Here is a 17792-nt window from a genome sequence, read left to right as displayed (position 1 = left end):
GAACTCAAAAAGTGTGTTTGCCATTTTTATGAATTTGGTACAATAAACTCAGCAAATACCACAAGAAAAAAAAGGAAAGTGACTTAAAAATTGCAAATGATGATTAGGGGCCTAAGTGTATTATGCCAAAAAACATTACAATAGAATTGTAAAAAAAAATATTTCTTTTCTACAGCTGTGACAGTCCATACACAGGAATGAGGTGTGAAACAGAAATGTCTACAATATCATACATGACTTCAATAAGAACATCAGCACCACTACAAACTCTCAGCACTTCTGGAATTTCTACAGAACAAGATATTACACACAGAACGCAAGAAACTGGCTCATTTTCTACAGAACATGCAACAAGATTTTCAACTGTTCAGTCCACCAACTTACCAGATCTGTTCACATCATATTCTTCAAGCACATCAATGTCCACAGGAACAATTCCAGAAAAGATGTCTACCACAGGGACTGATCATACTTCATACTTCATACCAACATTTACTCAACTACAAACAGAAACAACAGAGACTTCAGCATCTCAAGAACCCACCACCAAAGAAACACCTCATCTGTCCACTGGGAATTATATATCGACTTCTGCACCAACAGGAATTAAGACTGTTTATACTTCTGAGCTTTCCACTGAATCAGTTACCCTTACCAGAACTGAGGAAAGTAGCACATTTGCTACAGAATCATCAACTTTCTTGTCAAATCTTTCATCGACCTTATTACCAGACACAACTTCAGAAGTTGTTTTAACAACTACGCAATCAAGTCATGTTCCTACTTCAACTTATAAAACACAAAGTTCAACAAAAATGGAATCACTGAAGTCGGAAGAGACACTTTCTCCTGAGGTAACTAACTCTCTGTCATCAGCTCCAACAACTAAGACTCTTTCCACAACTGCGATTACTCTTCCATTTGAAAGTCTTTCCACATTTTCAACCAAACCTACTGTGAGCGGGGAAACTAACATGCCTTCTGTAACAGAATCAACACCAGCTTCGTCTAGCACACCAGTGCCCACAGAACCAATTACAGAAAAAATATCTACCACAGAGATAGGTCATACTTCACCTCTAATGTCCGAGACATCTACCCAACTACACACAGAATCAACTGAGATTTTAGCATCTCAAGAACCTACCTCCAGTCATACACTTGAGCGGTTAACTGGGGAGCATAAATCGACTTCTGGACCAACAGAAATTAAGACTGTCTTTACTTCTGAGTTTTCTACTAAATCAGTTACTAGTACTAAAAGTGAGGAAAGTGGAACACTTTCAACAGAACCATCAATTACCTTGTCAACACTTCCATCCACTTTATTACCAGAGACAACTTCAGAAGGTTTATTAACAACTACGCAAACAAGCCATCTCTCCACTATATTTTCTGAACCACCAACTACAACAAAAGTATCAACACTGATGTCTGAAGAAACACTTTCTCCTGAGGTGACTAACACTCTAACCTCAACCCCAACAGCTGCAATTACTCTTCCGATTGAAGGTACATCCACCACAACACTTTCCCCATTTTCAACTAAACCTACTGCAACTGAGGAAACTGGAGTTTCTTCTGTAACAGAATCGACATCGACTTCCTCAATCACATCAGTTTCGGCAGAATCAACCTCAGGAGACATAACTTCCAAAGTGACAGATTATACTTCATCTCTATTGCCATCTACATCTACTCAACTACATACAGAAACAACAGAGACTTCAGCATCTCAAGAACCCACCACCAAAGAAACACCTCATCTGTCCACTGGAAATTATATATCGACTTCTGGACCAACAGGAATTAAGACTGTTTATACTTCTGAGCTTTCCACTGAATCAGTTACCCTTACCAGAACTGAGGAAAGTGGCACATTTTCTACAGAACCATCAACCTTCTTGTCAAATCTTTCATCGACCTTATTACCAGATACAACTTCAGAAGTTGTTTTAACAACTACGCAAACAAGTCATGTTCCTATTTCAACTTATGAAACACAAAGTACAACAAAAATGGAATCACTGAAGTCTGAAGAGACACTTTCTCCTGAGGGAACTAACACTCAGTCATCAGCTCCAACAACTGAGACTCTTTCCACAACTGCGATTACTCTTCCAATTGAAAGTCTTTCCACCTCACTTTCCACATTTTCAATCAAACCTACTGTGAGCGGGGAAACTAACATGCCTTCTGTAACAGAATCAACACCAGCTTCGTCTAGCACACTAGTGTCCACAGAACCAATTACAGAAAAGATATCTACCACAGAGATAGGTCATACTTCAACTGTAATGTCCGAGACATCTACCCAACTACACACAGAAACAACTGAGATTTTAGCATCTCAAGAACCTACCTCCAGTCATACAATTGAGTGGTCAACTGGGGAACATATATCGACTTTTGGACCAACAGAAATTAAGACTGTCTTTACTTCAGAGTTTTCTACTAAATCAGTTACTAGTACTAAAAGTGAGGAAAGTGGAACACTTTCAACAGAACCATCAATTACCTTGTCAACACTTCCATCCACTTTACTACCAGAGACAACTTCAGAAGGTTTATTAACAACTACGCAAACAAGCCATCTCTCCACTATATTTTCTGAACCACCAACTACAACAAAAATATCAACACTGATGTCTGAAGAAACACTTTTTCCTGAGGTGACTAACACTCTATCCTCAACCCCAACAGCTGCAATTACCCTTCCGATTGAAAGTACCTCCACCACAACACCTTCCCCATTTTCAACTAAACCTACTGCAACTGAGGAAACTGGAGTTTCTTCTGTAACAGAATCAACATCGGCTTCCTCAATCACATCAGTTTCGGCAGAATCAACCTCAGGAGACATAACTTCCAAAGTCACAGATTATACTTCATCTCTATTGCCATCTACATCTACTCAATTACATACAGAAATAACAGAGACTTCAGCATCTCAAGAACCCACCACCAAAGAAACACCTCAACTGTCAACTAGGAATTATATATCGACTTCTGGACCTACAGGAATTAAGACTGTTTATGCTTCTGAGCTTTCCACTGAATCAGTTACCCTTACCAGAACCGTGGAAAGTGGTACATTTTCTACAGAACCATCAAACTTCTTTTCAACCCTTTCATCGACCTTGTTACCAGACACAACTTCAGAAGTTGTTTTAACAACTACGCAAACAAGTCATGTTCCTACTTCAACTTATGAAACACAAAGTTCAACAAAAATGGAATCACTGAAGTCGGAAGAGACACTTTCTCCTGAGGTAACTAACTCTCTGTCATCAGCTCCAACAACTAAGACTCTTTCCACAACTGCGATTACTCTTCCATTTGAAAGTCTTTCCACATTTTCAACCAAACCTACTGTGAGCGGGGAAACTAACATGCCTTCTGTAACAGAATCAACACCAGCTTCGTCTAGCACACTAGTGTCCACAGAACCAATTACAGAAAAGATATCTACCACAGGGATAGGTCATACTTCAACTCTAATGTCCGAGACATCTACCCAACTACACACAGAAACAACTGAGATTTTAGCATCTCAAGAACCTACCTCCAGTCATACACTTGAGCGGTTAACTGGGGAGCATAAATCGACTTCTGGACCAACAGAAATTAAGACTGTCTTTACTTCTGAGTTTTCTACTAAATCAGTTACTAGTACTAAAAGTGAGGAAAGTGGAACACTTTCAACAGAACCATCAATTACCTTGTCAACACTTCCATCCACTTTATTACCAGAGACAACTTCAGAAGGTTTATTAACAACTACGCAAACAAGCCATCTCTCCACTATATTTTCTGAACCACCAACTACAACAAAAGTATCAACACTGATGTCTGAAGAAACACTTTCTCCTGAGGTGACTAACACTCTAACCTCAACCCCAACAGCTGCAATTACTCTTCCGATTGAAGGTACATCCACCACAACACTTTCCCCATTTTCAACTAAACCTACTGCAACTGAGGAAACTGGAGTTTCTTCTGTAACAGAATCGACATCGACTTCCTCAATCACATCAGTTTCGGCAGAATCAACCTCAGGAGACATAACTTCCAAAGTGACAGATTATACTTCATCTCTATTGCCATCTACATCTACTCAACTACATACAGAAACAACAGAGACTTCAGCATCTCAAGAACCCACCACCAAAGAAACACCTCATCTGTCCACTGGAAATTATATATCGACTTCTGGACCAACAGGAATTAAGACTGTTTATACTTCTGAGCTTTCCACTGAATCAGTTACCCTTACCAGAACTGAGGAAAGTGGCACATTTTCTACAGAAGCATCAACTTTCTTGTCAAATCATTCATCGACCTTATTACCAGATACAACTTCAGAAGTTGTTTTAACAACTACGCAAACAAGTCATGTTCCTATTTCAACTTATGAAACACAAAGTACAACAAAAATGGAATCACTGAAGTCTGAAGAGACACTTTCTCCTGAGGGAACTAACACTCAGTCATCAGCTCCAACAACTGAGACTCTTTCTACAACTGCGATTCCTCTTCCAATTGAAAGTCTTTCCACCTCACTTTCCACATTTTCAACCAAACCTACTGTGAGCGGAGAAACTAGCATGCCTTCTGTAACAGAATCAACACCAGCTTCATCTAGCTCACTAGTGTCCACAGAACCAATTACAGAAAAGATATCTACCACAGAGATAGGTCATACTTCACCTCTAATGTCCGAGACATCTACCCAACTACACACAGAAACAACTGAGATTTTAGCATCTCAAGAACCTACCTCCAGTCATACACTTGAGCGGTTAACTGGGGAGCATAAATCGACTTCTGGACCAACAGAAATTAAGACTGTCTTTACTTCTGAGTTTTCTACTAAATCAGTTACTAGTACTAAAAGTGAGGAAAGTGGAACACTTTCAACAGAACCATCAATTACCTTGTCAACACTTTCATCCACTTTATTACCAGAGACAACTTCAGAAGGTTTATTAACAACTACGCAAACAAGCCATCTCTCCACTATATTTTCTGAACCACCAACTACAACAAAAGTATCAACACTGATGTCTGAAGAAACACTTTCTCCTGAGGTGACTAACACTCTAACCTCAACCCCAACAGCTGCAATTACTCTTCCGATTGAAGGTACATCCACCACAACACTTTCCCCATTTTCAACTAAACCTACTGCAACTGAGGAAACTGGAGTTTCTTCTGTAACAGAATCGACATCGACTTCCTCAATCACATCAGTTTCGGCAGAATCAACCTCAAGAGACATAACTTCCAAAGTGACAGATTATACTTCATCTCTATTGCCATCTACATCTACTCAACTACATACAGAAACAACAGAGACTTCAGCATCTCAAGAACCCACCACCAAAGAAACACCTCATCTGTCCACTGGAAATTATATATCGACTTCTGGACCAACAGGAATTAAGACTGTTTATACTTCTGAGCTTTCCACTGAATCAGTTACCCTTACCAGAACTGAGGAAAGTGGCACATTTTCTACAGAACCATCAACCTTCTTGTCAAATCTTTCATCGACCTTATTACCAGATACAACTTCAGAAGTTGTTTTAACAACTACGCAAACAAGTCATGTTCCTATTTCAACTTATGAAACACAAAGTACAACAAAAATGGAATCACTGAAGTCTGAAGAGACACTTTCTCCTGAGGGAACTAACACTCAGTCATCAGCTCCAACAACTGAGACTCTTTCCACAACTGCGATTACTCTTCCAATTGAAAGTCTTTCCACCTCACTTTCCACATTTTCAATCAAACCTACTGTGAGCGGGGAAACTAACATGCCTTCTGTAACAGAATCAACACCAGCTTCGTCTAGCACACTAGTGTCCACAGAACCAATTACAGAAAAGATATCTACCACAGAGATAGGTCATACTTCAACTGTAATGTCCGAGACATCTACCCAACTACACACAGAAACAACTGAGATTTTAGCATCTCAAGAACCTACCTCCAGTCATACAATTGAGTGGTCAACTGGGGAACATATATCGACTTTTGGACCAACAGAAATTAAGACTGTCTTTACTTCTGAGTTTTCTACTAAATCAGTTACTAGTACTAAAAGTGAGGAAAGTGGAACACTTTCAACAGAACCATCAATTACCTTGTCAACACTTCCATCCACTTTACTACCAGAGACAACTTCAGAAGGTTTATTAACAACTACGCAAACAAGCCATCTCTCCACTATATTTTCTGAACCACCAACTACAACAAAAATATCAACACTGATGTCTGAAGAAACACTTTTTCCTGAGGTGACTAACACTCTATCCTCAACCCCAACAGCTGCAATTACCCTTCCGATTGAAAGTACCTCCACCACAACACCTTCCCCATTTTCAACTAAACCTACTGCAACTGAGGAAACTGGAGTTTCTTCTGTAACAGAATCAACATCGGCTTCCTCAATCACATCAGTTTCGGCAGAATCAACCTCAGGAGACATAACTTCCAAAGTCACAGATTATACTTCATCTCTATTGCCATCTACATCTACTCAATTACATACAGAAACAACAGAGACTTCAGCATCTCAAGAACCCACCACCAAAGAAACACCTCAACTGTCAACTAGGAATTATATATCGACTTCTGGACCTACAGGAATTAAGACTGTTTATGCTTCTGAGCTTTCCACTGAATCAGTTACCCTTACCAGAACCGTGGAAAGTGGTACATTTTCTACAGAACCATCAAACTTCTTTTCAACCCTTTCATCGACCTTGTTACCAGACACAACTTCAGAAGTTGTTTTAACAACTACGCAAACAAGTCATGTTCCTACTTCAACTTATGAAACACAAAGTTCAACAAAAATGGAATCACTGAAGTCGGAAGAGACACTTTCTCCTGAGGTAACTAACTCTCTGTCATCAGCTCCAACAACTAAGACTCTTTCCACAACTGCGATTACTCTTCCATTTGAAAGTCTTTCCACATTTTCAACCAAACCTACTGTGAGCGGGGAAACTAACATGCCTTTTGTAACAGAATCAACACCAGCTTCGTCTAGCACACTAGTGTCCACAGAACCAATTACAGAAAAGATATCTACCACAGGGATAGGTCATACTTCAACTCTAATGTCCGAGACATCTACCCAACTACACACAGAAACAACTGAGATTTTAGCATCTCAAGAACCTACCTCCAGTCATACACTTGAGCGGTTAACTGGGGAGCATAAATCGACTTCTGGACCAACAGAAATTAAGACTGTCTTTACTTCTGAGTTTTCTACTAAATCAGTTACTAGTACTAAAAGTGAGGAAAGTGGAACACTTTCAACAGAACCATCAATTACCTTGTCAACACTTCCATCCACTTTATTACCAGAGACAACTTCAGAAGGTTTATTAACAACTACGCAAACAAGCCATCTCTCCACTATATTTTCTGAACGACCAACTACAACAAAAATATCAACACTGATGTCTGAAGAAACACTTTCTCCTAAGGTGACTAACACTCTATCCTCAACCCCAACAGCTGCAATTACTCTTCCGATTGAAAGTACCTCCACCACAACACTTTCCCCATTTTCAACTAAACCTACTGCAACTGAGGAAACTGGAGTTTCTTCTGTAACAGAATCGAAATCAGCTTCTTCAATCACATCAGTTTCGGAAGAATCAACTTCAGAAGACATAACTTCCAAAGTGACGGATTATACTTCATCTCTATTGCCATCTACATCTACTCAACTACATCCAGAAACAACAGAGACTTCAGTATCTCAAGAACCCACCACCAAAGAAACACCTCATCTATCAACTGGGAATTATATATCGACTTCTGGGCCAACAGGAATTAAGACTGTTTATACTTCTGAGCTTTCCACTGAATCAGTTACCGTTACCAGAACCGTGGAAAGTGGTACATTTTCTACAGAACCATCAACCTTCTTTTCAACTCTTTCATCGACCTTGTTACCAGACACAACTTCAGAAGTTGTTTTAACAACTACGCAAACAAGTCATGTTCCTACTTCAACTTATGAAACACAAAGTTCAACAAAAATAGAATCACTGAAGTCTGAAGAGACACTTTCTCCTGAGGTAACTAACTCTCTGTCATCAGCTCCAACAACTGAGACTCTTTCCACAACTGCGATTACTCTTCCATTTGAAAGTCTTTCCACCTCACTTTCCACATTTTCAACCAAACCTACTGTGAGCGGGGAAACTAACATGCCTTCTGTAACAGAATCAACACCAGCTTCGTCTAGCACACCAGTGCCCACAGAACCAATTACAGAAAAAATATCTACCACAGAGATAGGTCATACTTCACCTCTAATGTCCGAGACATCTACCCAACTACACACAGAAACAACTGAGATTTTAGCATCTCAAGAACCTACTTCCAGTCATACACTTGAGCGGTTAACTGGGGAGCATAAATCGACTTCTGGACCAACAGAAATTAAGACTGTCTTTACTTCTGAGTTTTCTACTAAATCAGTTACTAGTACTAAAAGTGAGGAAAGTGGAACACTTTCAACAGAGCCATCAATTACCTTGTCAACACTTCCATCCACTTTATTACCAGAGACAACTTCAGAAGGTTTATTAACAACTACGCAAACAAGCCATCTCTCCACTATATTTTCTGAACCACTAACTACAACAAAATTTTCAACACTAATGTCTGAAGAAACACTTTCTCCAGAGGTGACTAACACTCTATCCTCAACCCCAACAGCTGCAATTACTCTTCCGATTGAAAGTACCTCCACCACAACACTTTCCCCATTTTCAACTAAACCTACTGCAACTGAGGAAACTGGAGTTTCTTCTGTAACAGAATCGACATCGGCTTCCCCAATCACATCAGTTTCTGCAGAATCAACTTCAGAAGACATAACTTCCAAAGTGACAGATTATACTTCATCTCTATTGCCATCTACATCTACTCAACTACATACAGAAACAACAGAGATTTCAGCATCTCAAGAACCCACCACCAAAGAAACACCTCATCTATCGACTTCTGGACCAACAGGAATTAAGACTGTTTATACTTCTGAGCTTTCCACTGAATCAGTTACCCTTACCAGAACCGTGGAAAGTGGTACATTTTCTACAGAACCATCAACCTTATTTTCAAATATTTCATCGACTTTCTTATCAGACACAACTTCAGAAGTTGTTTTAACAACTATGCAAACAAGTCATGTTCCTATTTCAACTTATGAAACACAAAGTACAACAAAAATGGAATCACTGAAGTCTGAAGAGACACTTTCTCCTGAGGGAACTAACACTCAGTCATCAGCTCCAACAACTGAGACTCTTTCTACAACTGCGATTCCTCTTCCAATTGAAAGTCTTTCCACCTCACTTTCCACATTTTCAATCAAACCTACTGTGAGCGGGGAAACTAACATGCCTTCTGTAACAGAATCAACACCAGCTTCGTCTAGCACACTAGTGTCCACAGAACCAATTACAGAAAAGATATCTACCACAGAGATAGGTCATACTTCAACTGTAATGTCCAAGACATCTACCCAACTACACACAGAAACAACTGAGATTTTAGCATCTCAAGAACCTACCTCCAGTCATACAATTGAGCGGTCAACTGGGGAACATATATCGACTTCTGGACCAACAGAAATTAAGACTGTCTTTACTTCTGAGTTTTCTACAAAATCAGTTACTAGTACTAAAAGTGAGGAAAGTGGAACACTTTCAATAGAACCATCAATTACCTTGTCAACACTTCCATCCACTTTATTACCAGAGACTAGTTCAGAAGGTTTATTAACAACTACGCAAACAAGCCATCTCTCCACTATATTTTCTGAACCACCAACTACAACAAAAATATCAACACTGATGTCTGAAGAAACACTTTCTCCTGAGGTGACTAACACTTTATCCTCAACCCCAACAACTGCAATTACTCTTCCGATTGAAAGTACCTCCACCAAAACACTTTCCCCATTTTCAACTAAACCTACTGCAACTGAGGAAACTGGAGTTTCTTTTATAACAGAATCGACATCGGCTTCCCCAATCACATCAGTTTCTGCAGAATCAACTTCAGAAGACATAACTTCCAAAGTGACAGATTATACTTCATCTCTATTGCCATCTACATCTACTCAACTACATACAAAAACAACAGAGACTTCAGCATCTCAAGAACCCACCACCAAAGAAATACCTCATATGTCAACTGGGAATTATATATCGACTTCTGGACCAACAGGAATTAAGACTGTTTATACTTCTGAGCTTTCCACTGAATCAGTTACCCTTACCAGAACCATGGAAAGTGGTACATTTTCTACAGAACCATCAACCTTCTTTTCAACTCTTTCATCGACCTTGTTACCAGACACAACTTCTGAAGTTGTTTTAACAACTACGCAAACAAGTCATGTTCCTACTTCAACTTATGAAACACAAAGTTCAACAAAAATGGAATCACTGAAGTCTGAAGAGACACTTTCTCCTGAGGTAACTAACTCTCTGTCATCAGCTCCAACAACTAAGACTCTTTCCACAACTGCGATTACTCTTCCATTTGAAAGTCTTTCCACATTTTCAACCAAACCTACTGTGAGCGGGGAAACTAACATGCCTTCTGTAACAGAATCAACACCAGCTTCGTCTAGCACACTAGTGTCCACAGAACCAATTACAGAAAAGATATCTACCACAGAGATAGGTCATACTTCAACTGTAATGTCCGAGACATCTACCCAACTACACACAGAAACAACTGAGATTTTAGCATCTCAAGAACCTACCTCCAGTCATACAATTGAGCGGTCAACTGGGGAACATATATCGACTTCTGGAGCAACAGAAATTAAAACTGTCTTTACTTCAGAGTTTTCTACTAAATCAGTTACTAGTACTAAAAGTGAGGAAAGTGGAACACTTTCAACAGAATCATCATTTACCTTGTCAACACTTCAATCCACTTTACTACCAGAGACAACTTCAGAAGGTTTATTAACATCTACGCAAACAAGCCATCTCTCCACTATATTTTCTGAACGACCAACTACAACAAAAATATCAACACTGATGTCTGAAGAAACACTTTCTCCTAAGGTGACTAACACTCTATCCTCAACCCCAACAGCTGCAATTACTCTTCCGATTGAAAGTACCTCCACCACAACACTTTCCCCATTTTCAACTAAACCTACTGCAACTGAGGAAACTGGAGTTTCTTCTGTAACAGAATCGAAATCAGCTTCTTCAATCACATCAGTTTCGGAAGAATCAACTTCAGAAGACATAACTTCCAAAGTGACGGATTATACTTCATCTCTATTGCCATCTACATCTACTCAACTACATCCAGAAACAACAGAGACTTCAGTATCTCAAGAACCCACCACCAAAGAAACACCTCATCTATCAACTGGGAATTATATATCGACTTCTGGGCCAACAGGAATTAAGACTGTTTATACTTCTGAGCTTTCCACTGAATCAGTTACCGTTACCAGAACCGTGGAAAGTGGTACATTTTCTACAGAACCATCAACCTTCTTTTCAACTCTTTCATCGACCTTGTTACCAGACACAACTTCAGAAGTTGTTTTAACAACTACGCAAACAAGTCATGTTCCTACTTCAACTTATGAAACACAAAGTTCAACAAAAATAGAATCACTGAAGTCTGAAGAGACACTTTCTCCTGAGGTAACTAACTCTCTGTCATCAGCTCCAACAACTGAGACTCTTTCCACAACTGCGATTACTCTTCCATTTGAAAGTCTTTCCACCTCACTTTCCACATTTTCAACCAAACCTACTGTGAGCGGGGAAACTAACATGCCTTCTGTAACAGAATCAACACCAGCTTCGTCTAGCACACCAGTGCCCACAGAACCAATTACAGAAAAAATATCTACCACAGAGATAGGTCATACTTCACCTCTAATGTCCGAGACATCTACCCAACTACACACAGAAACAACTGAGATTTTAGCATCTCAAGAACCTACTTCCAGTCATACACTTGAGCGGTTAACTGGGGAGCATAAATCGACTTCTGGACCAACAGAAATTAAGACGGTCTTTACTTCTGAGTTTTCTACTAAATCAGTTACTAGTACTAAAAGTGAGGAAAGTGGAACACTTTCAACAGAGCCATCAATTACCTTGTCAACACTTCCATCCACTTTATTACCAGAGACAACTTCAGAAGGTTTATTAACAACTACGCAAACAAGCCATCTCTCCACTATATTTTCTGAACCACTAACTACAACAAAATTTTCAACACTAATGTCTGAAGAAACACTTTCTCCAGAGGTGACTAACACTCTATCCTCAACCCCAACAGCTGCAATTACTCTTCCGATTGAAAGTACCTCCACCACAACACTTTCCCCATTTTCAACTAAACCTACTGCAACTGAGGAAACTGGAGTTTCTTCTGTAACAGAATCGAAATCAGCTTCTTCAATCACATCAGTTTCGGAAGAATCAACTTCAGAAGACATAACTTTCAAAGTGACGGATTATACTTCATCTCTATTGCAATCTACATCTACTCAACTACATCCAGAAACAACAGAGACTTCAGTATCTCAAGAACCCACCACCAAAGAAACACCTCATCTATCAACTGGGAATTATATATCGACTTCTGGGCCAACAGGAATTAAGACTGTTTATACTTCTGAGCTTTCCACTGAATCAGTTACCGTTACCAGAACCGTGGAAAGTGGTACATTTTCTACAGAACCATCAACCTTCTTTTCAACTCTTTCATCGACCTTGTTACCAGACACAACTTCAGAAGTTGTTTTAACAACTACGCAAACAAGTCATGTTCCTACTTCAACTTATGAAACACAAAGTTCAACAAAAATAGAATCACTGAAGTCTGAAGAGACACTTTCTCCTGAGGTAACTAACTCTCTGTCATCAGCTCCAACAACTGAGACTCTTTCCACAACTGCGATTACTCTTCCATTTGAAAGTCTTTCCACCTCACTTTCCACATTTTCAACCAAACCTACTGTGAGCGGGGAAACTAACATGCCTTCTGTAACAGAATCAACACCAGCTTCGTCTAGCACACCAGTGCCCACAGAACCAATTACAGAAAAAATATCTACCACAGAGATAGGTCATACTTCACCTCTAATGTCCGAGACATCTACCCAACTACACACAGAAACAACTGAGATTTTAGCATCTCAAGAACCTACTTCCAGTCATACACTTGAGCGGTTAACTGGGGAGCATAAATCGACTTCTGGACCAACAGAAATTAAGACTGTCTTTACTTCTGAGTTTTCTACTAAATCAGTTACTAGTACTAAAAGTGAGGAAAGTGGAACACTTTCAACAGAGCCATCAATTACCTTGTCAACACTTCCATCCACTTTATTACCAGAGACAACTTCAGAAGGTTTATTAACAACTACGCAAACAAGCCATCTCTCCACTATATTTTCTGAACCACTAACTACAACAAAATTTTCAACACTAATGTCTGAAGAAACACTTTCTCCAGAGGTGACTAACACTCTATCCTCAACCCCAACAGCTGCAATTACTCTTCCGATTGAAAGTACCTCCACCACAACACTTTCCCCATTTTCAACTAAACCTACTGCAACTGAGGAAACTGGAGTTTCTTCTGTAACAGAATCGACATCGGCTTCCCCAATCACATCAGTTTCTGCAGAATCAACTTCAGAAGACATAACTTCCAAATTGACAGATTATACTTCATCTCTATTGCCATCTACATCTACTCAACTACATACAGAAACAACAGAGATTTCAGCATCTCAAGAACCCACCACCAAAGAAACACCTCATCTATCGACTTCTGGACCAACAGGAATTAAGACTGTTTATACTTCTGAGCTTTCCACTGAATCAGTTACCCTTACCAGAACCGTGGAAAGTGGTACATTTTCTACAGAACCATCAACCTTCTTTTCAAATATTTCATCGACTTTCTTATCAGACACAACTTCAGAAGTTGTTTTAACAACTATGCAAACAAGTCATGTTCCTATTTCAACTTATGAAACACAAAGTTCAACAAAAATAGAATCACTGAAGTCCGAAGAGACACTTTCTCCTGAGGTAACTAACTCTCTGTCATCAGCTCCAACAACTGAGACTCTTTCCACAACTGCGATTACTCTTCCATTTGAAAGTCTTTCCACCTCACTTTCCACATTTTCAACCAAACCTACTGTGAGCAGGGAAACTAGCATGCCTTCTGTAACAGAATCAACACCAGATTCATCTAGCAACCTAGTGTCCACAGAACCAATTACAGAAAAGATATCTACCACAGGGATAGGTCATGCTTCAACTCAAATGTCCCAGACATCTACCCAACTACACACAGAAACAACTGAGATTTTAGCATCTCAAGAACCTACCTCCAGTCATACAATTGAGCGGTCAACTGGGGAACATATATCGACTTCTGGACCAACAGAAATTAAGACTGTCTTTACTTCTGAGTTTTCGATGTCTTCAACTTTACCAATATCAACTATGGAGACATCAGGTGGTTCACAAGCATCAGATGCATCATCTATTGGTACTTCTAAATCAATTCAAACTTCTGGTTCATCAACATTGAAAGACATGTCAACCAGTATAACAGAACATGTACAATCAACAACACAATTAGAGTCCACAGAAACTACAACTCTAAGAATTTCATCACCAAGCAAAGAACAGCTTTCCACTTCAACCCACACACAAGAGACATCAACTGAACCGCTGTCTTTACACTCCACAGCAATGACCCAACGCTCAACAACTGTAGAAGTCTCAAGTGCTTTTGCTCCTTCAACATCCTCATCAGTAACTGAAACGCCACAATATACTGAGGGCACAGAGACAACATCAACAGAGCGTTCACATTCTACAGAATCAATCGGATCTTCTACACTGACACAAACTTCAAGTTCTTTTGATACATCTCACTTTTCCAGCAGTGTGCCTCAAACTACTATATTATTAGTATCAGAAATGTCACCAACAACCAAATACAAAGAATATACAACATCTTTAGGTGAACTAATCTCTTCTTCGCAACATGGATTACAGACTTCTAGTGTTTCACAAGTTACAATGGCCTCGAGTGCTGTTCTTATCCCCGAAACAGCTAGTAAAACATCTTTTACAGAAGTAACAACATCATCAAAAAGACCTTCCACACAACAATGTCCACCAAACACATTTGGGAAATACTGTGAAAATGGAATCAACTTTGTAGATGTAATAATAGGTGAGACCAATATTATATATCCATATTTCATTAAGAGCTGTAAAAATATACAGTAGATGTGACTAGGAGTACTTTCCGTTAATTTCGTATTGAACATTTTTTGTATATTGATAAAAGTATTTAGAATGGATTTATCAGCCCCTAGAAAGAACATTTCTTGATATGGCATGTGTTGTAGACTTATTAAGAAGGAAAAATCTTCATAGTTTGCCTATAGAGAGATAGATATGAGATAGAAAGATAAGATAGTATATTTAGTTGCAAATTACAGGTGATAACCTCCTTCCTCTCCATTGCACTAGATGAAGGAAGATATTGAACTCTTCCCATTTACACATATCATACAACACTGACAGGAAACATTGTGCTGCCTCCTGTGACTGCTGCGACCCATTTGGAATATGGGCTTCTACAGATATTGCTAAAAAAACAGAAAATGAATCTTAGCAGCCATGTCCCCCTATTTCTCTTTAAAGGGAAATTGTCACCAGCTTTTTTGATACTCCGTCTGAGAGATTCCCACCTGATCAGCTGCACATCCAGCATGTACACCTCTGTCTGGAAAACCCTTTTGACACCATTATTTGGTATGAACTCAGCTATGACCTGAACCGTAATGCCAAGTTTACTAAAGCTTTGGCTGAATGGTCACAAATCTCAGTCTCAGTCTAAAATCCAGTAAAATAAAGAGTAGAAGCTTTTGTACTAGGTAAACAGACAACACCACATTCTGTCTCTGCAACTATATGGATTTCTCTCTAACCTTTAATATTGTTTTTTACTCAGATAAAAGCAAGGTTCCTTTTAAGAGTATTAATGTTCTCGCCTCATTGAACAGAACATATACTCCACAACTAGCAAATTCCTCTTCATTAGAATACGCAGCCCTAGCTGCTGAGATTGAAAAGGTAATAAAATATGTAATAGCAGTTCAAGATGATGTGCTGATTCTACATGTATGGGTATATGATTTCTACAATGTGGTAGGCTAAGGACAACCAGCAGAAAAAGCTGAAGCCATGACAGGGTGGACTAATTTTTTAAGCGGATAGATACCTGATATAGCCACTATCCTTCTTTGATTAATTGGTTACTGTCCAAAATGGGGTCTATTAATTAATCACAGTTCCTTAATATGGTATTTGAAGTTATGCAAACCCCACTAAGATCTGCTTTACAACAGTGAAATAGTAACTAAAAGTTTATTTTTTTACTAAATTGACAGTGCAAGTAAAGATAAAAAACTTTTCTATATATTTTATTAGAGTAAAACACCACTTTCCCCACTTATCATTTACTTTTTTGTCTCTTGCACAGATTATTCACTTTCAAAAATTGCTCAAATCTGTTTACAAATCTGTATGCAGTGAGAGATCAAATTACATTCTCTGCCATTAAAATGGCTCTTTCACCAAAGAATGACTGTTTTAACCAAATACAGGCACTCAGTGATCAATGACGGAGCAAAAAAATTAAATACACCTTCCCACCTACTAAGTTTCTATCTATCTTCATCCTTATCTGGCTCTATGAAGCCAGGATTGTGAATCAAAGAAGGGGGGTGGTGGAGATTGAGGGAAAATAAGTAGGTGGGAAGGTGTATTTAAATGATTAGCCATGCCACGGTGCACCGAGCGCCTGTACTTGCTTTGAACAGTCATTCTGTTCTGACAGAGCCCTTTTAATGCCACAAAATGTAATTTGATCTCTCACTGCATACAGATTTGTAAACAGATTTGAGCACTTTTTGATACCAAACGCCTGTACTTTGTTTGAACAGTCGTTTTTTGCTGCCAGAGTCCCTTTAAAGTCTATGGCTGAGAGCTGAGGGAACAAAATCACATTGGCAAAGGGAGAAACTTGAAACATCTATTTAATGGGGAAACTGCTAAATGCCGGATACAAGTAATTTAATGTCTAGCAATAGTGTTTTTCCTCATGTACACACTTGACAGCCGATCCTGAAATCTCACCTGAAAGTGCAGTTACATTTAGTTAAGTTTTTGTTAAATTAGATATTAACTGTTGTTAGAGTATGTATATACAGAAAAATAATGTTTGTCTTTAAAATGTTTTATTTCTGCTTTATTTCAGACTTTTTCTAAGATATACCAGAAGTGCGCACCAGAATACTTCCTGAGAATGATCCTATATGGGTTCAGGTATTCTATACATAGTATATTTTCAAGTAGCAAGAGCTATACATACTGTATTTTTTATATATGGTCAGAGAAAAGAGAGCACAAAGGCTATTTCATTTCTTCCTGACATCCGTCATATATGTATGGTGTAAGTCAGGGCCGGGTGCTTGGAGCAGACTCGGGTGCTGAGCCTGCATTGTACCCGGGAGCTGCCAACTGTGTCACACAGCCAACATCTGCCTGAAACAGGAGCAATCAGAGCTGAGCTCCAATTGCTCCTGTTTTAACCCCTTAAATGCTGCTGTCAATCTCTGTAATCTGCCCGAGACGCGATTACAGGTTGCCGATAGG

General features: G+C 39.1%; 1 protein-coding gene across 1 annotated transcript in view; it reads left to right on the top strand.

The window, feature by feature from the left end:
* LOC141171767 (uncharacterized) overlaps positions 1-17792 on the top strand; it is a 179263-nt gene that overhangs the window by 92869 nt on the left and 68602 nt on the right. Inside the window, exons 12-14 of the mRNA XM_073655411.1 lie at positions 176-15300; positions 16087-16208; positions 17395-17462. Coding sequence (XP_073511512.1) covers positions 176-15300; positions 16087-16208; positions 17395-17462 — 15315 coding nt within the window. The remainder of the gene's footprint in view (positions 1-175; positions 15301-16086; positions 16209-17394; positions 17463-17792) is intronic.

Source organism: Phyllobates terribilis, unplaced genomic scaffold, assembly GCF_046119375.1.
Source record: "Phyllobates terribilis strain yellow unplaced genomic scaffold, ASM4611937v1 Scaffold_12__6_contigs__length_324123572, whole genome shotgun sequence".
Lineage (NCBI taxonomy): Eukaryota > Metazoa > Chordata > Amphibia > Anura > Dendrobatidae > Phyllobates > Phyllobates terribilis.
Note: the sequence above shows the minus strand (reverse complement) of the source record. Positions and strands in the feature narration are given on the sequence as shown.